The sequence below is a fragment of the Mus pahari genome, chromosome 22 (assembly GCF_900095145.1).
Source record: "Mus pahari chromosome 22, PAHARI_EIJ_v1.1, whole genome shotgun sequence".
Classification (NCBI taxonomy): Eukaryota; Metazoa; Chordata; class Mammalia; order Rodentia; family Muridae; genus Mus; species Mus pahari.
Window position 1 is genome coordinate 46065314 of NC_034611.1, and position 6431 is coordinate 46071744.

The following is a 6431-nucleotide window of genomic DNA, read 5'->3' on the forward strand; positions in this document are numbered from 1 at the left end:
GTGCAACTGCCACTCAGTGGTCTCTCTCTCTCTCCCTCTCTCTCTCTCCCTCTCCCTCTCCCTCTCCCTCTCTCTCTGTTCATCCCTTCCTTCCTTCTTTTCTTTTTTAAGATTTATTTATTATTTAATGTATATGAATACACACATTGTCGCTGTCCTCTGACACACCAGAAGAGTGCACCAGAGACCATTACAGATGTTCCTGAGCCACCGTGTGGTTGCTGGGAATTGAACTCAGGACCTCTGGAAGAGCAGTCGGTGCTCTTAAATGCTGAACCATCTCTCCAGCCCCATGAATTTTTTTAGTCATGGAAGCTTTATCAAGAAGAAGGACAGCAAGAATGGCCTAATTCAAAACAAAGCACTTGGAACAAAGTAAGAACAGATCATCAAAAACAGCCAGCCGAGGAAAACCAGCTGTCAGCCCAAGATTCTCAAAGCCATTGCTGAGTGAGTAGGAGCCATGCCATGTGCTTCTCAGGACCCCCAGGGGGACTCAGCACCACCAGGGTTAGTGATCTGAGGCTTCACCTCAGCAGCGAGGCAGCACACACAATGTCAAGGGACAGAAAAGGCTGAAATTACCTAGTGTGTCTAACCTTCCCACGGTAAAGAAAGACGTCCTAGGTGAAGGAAATTGCCTTTGTTTAAAAGACATGTATGGATCACTGTGTGTCTGAAACATTTAAATCAATCCCTACTGTGTATCTCTAGGATGACAGAAACCTGTGTCATTCGGTTGCTGACATCATTCGTAAGGTGTCTATTTTTAATATATTGTTCTAGAAAAAAAAATCCCATCTTTTAACACTATTCATTATTAATCTTGTCTCCTCCCTGATATGTATATGTGTGTGTGTATATATATATATATATATATATATATATATATATATATATATAATATTTTGTTATGGCATGTCTTACAACTTTCTGGTCTCTTTGTGATGAAGATGTATTTCAAGAAGCATTAGGGCCTTCGTCTAACCACAAGTAACTAAACAGCACATGTGTATGAGAAGCTTTTGTGAGCCCCACACAGCGGCTGCAAACAGTGGGCACACAGCCACCTTGTCCACTTATATGGCAGCCCTGGGATCCTGGGAGGAGACTGAACAAGTGGCTCATAAATAGAAGTATTCTTTAGAGAGCAAGGTTGCTTTAAGATGTCACAGACACTGAAGTTCTGGGAACACGGTACAGATGAAGACATACATCACGGGGGTCGGTGGAGGGGTGAAGGGTGTAAAAGTAGCAGAGGCCATGGAAGACAGGAGCAGGGATTCTAATTATGAAGTCTCTATTGCCCCACAAATTCTCTTTCTAATCATCCTTAAAAAAGATTTTTCAAAGGGCATCGAAGTGCTGGGGGAACCCCATCATGGATGAGAGCAAATGATGCTTGGTACCTGAAGGAGGCCCGGGATTCTGACTGAGATTCTGACACTCTGGCTCTTCCTGAATGAAAATCTGTATGCTGGACGCCTCTGCTCCATCATCCTCAACAGCCTTGCTTTCAGCCCTTTTGAAACCTTTGTGTTTAAACAGGCAAGCAAACAAACATAAACATAAATAACAGCTTATAACAGCTTAGAATCTTTTTTTTTTTTTTTTTGGCTTTTCGAGACAGGGTTTCTCTGTGTAGCCCTGGCTGTCCTGGAACTCACTCTGTAGACCAGGCTGGCCTCGAACTCAGAAATCCGCCTGCCTCTGCCTCCCAAGTGCTGGGATTAAAGGCCTGTGCCACCACTACCCACATATTTTACTCATTTATTTATTTTATATATGTAATGAGTACACCTGGAACTACACGACTCCAAGTGTGGAACACACCACCCTCAGCAGTTTGCATCAGGAGCCCCTCCCCACTCCAGAGCTCAGGTCAATAATGCAGGAGTGTCATTCCTGAGCACACTAAAGAGACACTCACGATTCCTTCTCTGACCAATGATGTAGAGAGTTTTTGGAATAATTTATGTTCTAACGAAGTCTAGGCGAGAACCGAAACTAGAAACTCGGGTATTTATCAAGGTCTGGTTTAAAGCAAGAAACGAGTTTCTGGAAGCCAAATGAGGTTGGCTTAAACACAGTAAACCTTCGTTTACTCTTGCTCTGTTCAAGTCCAGATGGCTTCTGGGCAAGAGAACCCGTCCGTAGCTATCACCCCCAGCACTCGGCCTCTGCTCTGAGAGGGAGGTAAGTCTTGCAGTTTGAACTTTTAGGTCTAGAATTCTCAAGCTATTTCTCTGATAACTTAAATTTGGGCTGGAAACCTTCCCCAGATTCTTTGACCTGGGGCGGGTTAATTCCATGGCATGTAGCTCCCTTCCTCCCAGAATTCAGCTTCCCACTGCTTGTGTCCCTGGGATACAGCCTGTGGTATCTGAAGAGAACCGCGGAAAGTAAAATCGGGAAGAACTTGGAGGAGCGCAGCAGGGTCCAGGACTCTTTCTTGGAGCAGCCCACCTTTATCAACATTCCACAGTTCACTAAACTTGCTGTCGTCTTTCTCCAAAGCAAGTTGCAAGACCTTCGGCCAGTTCTCCTTATCGGATCTGATAAGACATTGGGCCATCTTCTCCGCACTTGCCATTCTCCCTTTATTGTGGCGGATCTGGGGGAGACAAACGCAGCACAGGGATCAGTCAGCTCAGCCTTTCCTCTCGCAAGCTTTGGCTTATCTGATTGAAATCACCGTGAGGTATAGTTGAGTAGGGCTTAGTTAGCTTCATCTTTTTGCCCTGTCCAGCACTAGCTTTTAAGATAGTCTCTCCTTCACCTTTGTCCTTTATAACGTGTTATCAATATGCCAAGGCAAATGTTCTCATTTTCTGAATCCTTATATCTATGACCATCAGCAATCCCGGGGTAAAATGTTAACCCAGATGATAACCATTCACCCTAAGGATGTGTCAGCATACAGAGCCATTTGGAAATGCCTAACAACACAGCAGCAGGTCTTTTTTCAAAGCATGTGTTCTATGACTATCTAATGATAACTATCTTTCTAATGATAACTGAAATGCATTGTGCATATACTGCTATGCATCAAGCTGACATATACATTTTGTGCATGACATCTCATTTAACCCTAAGAGCATGCTAATAAGGTACATTTTCTTATTTTAGACATAAAAAAAAAAAAGCCACACATGCTTAGAGAAGCTAAATGAACCACATCACTAGTTAAGTGACTGAGAGACTGTAATAAATGTATCTACGCCCAAGAGCCTTGCATATTTTTCCTTTTATCTGTTGCACTGTTTAATGTGATTTACATTGTGCATAAAACACTATTTAAAGAAAAAGGGGGCAACTTTAACTGAAAATAGGTTAATTTTCTAATAGTCTAGCACAAAAATTACCCCATTCACTTTAAAAATTCTATTCTAGTCATTATATCATCTAGATGAGAGCTTTTATGGGTTTCAATTATCCTTGGGCCTAAAAAGACAGAAAACGGGCATTTCCAATGTCTCTGCATTTTTCTTCAAGTTTAGTACCTGGCATTGGTTTACCTGCATGATTTCTTCATATTCCTGATTAATCAAACATTCGGATATTTCAGGAAGGATATCTTTTGGATCAACTGTGGCCTTAAATTCTGGTTCTAAACGTCTTAAAAGTGACCTGTGTTCCTCTAACTGTTCAATTTTTTGAAAGTCCCAACTTTTGATGGCTTCACAAAGTCCACAGTAACCTGAAAAGAAAGAGAAATGGGGGTTTCTTAAGCGAATCCAACATAAAAAATGCTTTGAAATCAAAATCATAGGAATTCTGTTCAAATAAGTGGCAAGGGAACTGAAAACCATCTGCAAATGGCCTCTGTCACTGGACAGTCTGGGGAGCCAGACCGTGAGGCTGACAGGTTGCAGGTTTGGTCACCAGCTGGTGGTGATCTTTGGGTGACCACACCCTGCGGGTCCTGGTGTCACCACCAGCAGCACGTTGAGTTCATACAGAAGGAATGACTGAGAACTGTAGCCTCTCGGGGAGAAGTGAGTCACTGGAGATGCACTTTGAAGAATGCATCTTGTCCAGGATCCTTGCCCGGCACCCTTCGCCACCTGTCCACCAGAAAGTGCCGCTTTCTTTCACACATGCTCCCGCCATGATGCCCTGCCTCACCACGCGTGGGTTCGGAAGCTACAGATCCTCTTGGCTCTCGTTTTTCTGCTTTTTATTTCCTCGGGCATTTACTCACAGTAGTTAAAGTCAGTCGTGATTTTCCAAAACAGGAGTAATACTCATTTATGGTACCCAACAGTTTAGGTCTCCTAAAATTCATTATCTTTCAGGGTCAAGTCCTAAGGACAGATATGAGGCCTTGTACTTGACCTTAGAATAAAATCTTCAAAATGCCCCTCCATGCACTTTAACAACAACCCACAATTTATTTTTTTTTAATATTTATTTTTATTTTACTTTGCATGTGTCTGTGTATCATGGGTGTGTCTGGTATCTAAGGAGAGCAGGAGAGTGTGTCAGATTCCTGGAACTGAAGTTACAGATGGTTGTGAGCTACACAACCATCCTAAGTCTAGGAACCAAACCTGGGTCCTCTGCAAGATCAGCAAGTGCTCTTAATCACAGAGCCATCTCCTTGGCTTCTCAACTTACTTTTAGGATTTTTTTTTTTAAAGATTTATTTATTTATTATATGTAAGTACACTGTAGTTGTCTTCAGACACTCCAGAAGAGGGCGTCAGATCTTGTTACAGATGGTTGTAAGCCACCATGTGGTTGCTGGGACTTGAACTTCGGGACCTTCGGGTGCTCTTACCCACTGAGCCATCTCACCAGCCCTCAACTTACTTTTAAATTAGTCAAATTCATCATATTTATCTTCTCAGGAGGAAACAGTAAAGAAGACCAGAGGAGATACAAATCTTACCTCGTGCCCTTGAAAAGTGTTTCCTTCCGCACCATTCCAAGAAAAGATTAAGTCAATGGGCAAATCGAGAAGGAAAATGACTTCTGACTAAAAGAATCCAAGAATGCCTTACTCTGGGGTTCTTGGACAGAATCACCAGGCGTGCCTGCCTCTCAGACCCTCATTTACTTCATTCAAGATCCTGGGAAGACAATGTTTTTTTTCTCTCTCTCTCTCTCTTTTTTTTTCCTCCCTATAGACCCCAAAAACCCAAAACAGTCAAAGTAGTTCCAGGACCAGGAAGGTGGCTTCGTAGGTAAAGTGCTCACCACCCAAGCCTGAGGACCTGAGTTCCTGTCCCCAGCTCTCATGTAAAGAGCCGAGCGTAGCCGCACGACCCTATAATCCCAGCCAGTCTAGCCAAAGAGGGCAAACTATGGGTCCAATGAGAGATCCATTCCCAAAAACATACGGTGGAGAGTTCCTAAGGAAGACACTTAATGTCAGCCTCTGGGCTACACACAGTAAGTACCCTCATACCTGTGTGCACACATACATGAACGTACACACGTATTACTTTGGCTAGCGAGGCTCTACCTCCTAAAATCCCACAAGCTGGGGACCAAGCACTCAAAACATGAAGGTGATGGGGACAGTTCAAATTCACATCATAGCACACGATTATGCCTGATACCTCACATTCCCATATGTATATCCACTTACTCCAATGTATTTTCATATTAAAGAGATTAAAGGGTTTTTTCCCCCTTTTGGATGGTCATGGTACCCTTGTTGAAGAACCTTTGGCCATATCCTTCAGAGTTTACTTCTGGGCTAATGATCTAATTATCTGGCTTTATGGAGGTTCTGTACTGTTTTGATTACTGTAGCTTTGTGATATGTTTTGACACCAGGAAGTATAAGTCCCCCAAGGTTTCCAAGTGTTTCTCTTTCCAATATTTTGACCATTTGAGATTTCATACAAATCTTAGAGTAAAATTTTCTATTCCTGTTTAATAAACAAACAATCCTCCCACCACCATTTGGCATTATGAAAGGTATTACTGTGCCTACTCTGGGTAATATTGGCATCTTTCATTTATTTATTTTTTTTAAAGATTTATTTATCTATTATATGTAAGTACACTGTAGTTGTCTTCAGACACTTTTTCTTCTCTCTCCAGCCTCGCTCGCTCCCACCCAAAGATTTATTTATTTATTATATGTAAATACACTGTTACTATCTTCAGACACACCAGAAGAGGGCATCAGATCCCATTACAGATGGTTGTGAGCCACTATATGATTGCAGGGATTTGAACTCAGGACCTTTGGAAGAACAGTCAGTGCGCTTAAGCACTGAGCCATCTCTTCCAGCCCGGCATCTTTTATTTTTATCTTTGTTCATGTGTATGGGTGTTTGCCTGTATATATGTATGTACACCATGTGCTTACAATGTCATAGAGGCTTGAAAGGGCATCCTTGGAACTGGAGTTATAGATGTCTGTGGTCCACTGTCTGTCCTCTGGAGGAGCAGCCAGTGCTCTTAACTGCTGA

At 42.5% G+C, this 6431-nt stretch overlaps 1 protein-coding gene across 1 annotated transcript in view; it reads right to left on the reverse strand.

The window, feature by feature from the left end:
- Positions 1-6431, reverse strand: part of Ddx58 (DExD/H-box helicase 58) — a 42860-nt gene that overhangs the window by 22495 nt on the left and 13934 nt on the right. Inside the window, exons 3-5 of the mRNA XM_021222132.2 lie at positions 3519-3700; positions 2467-2614; positions 1410-1532 (exon numbers count right to left, since the gene is read on the reverse strand). Coding sequence (XP_021077791.1) covers positions 1410-1532; positions 2467-2614; positions 3519-3700 — 453 coding nt within the window. The remainder of the gene's footprint in view (positions 1-1409; positions 1533-2466; positions 2615-3518; positions 3701-6431) is intronic.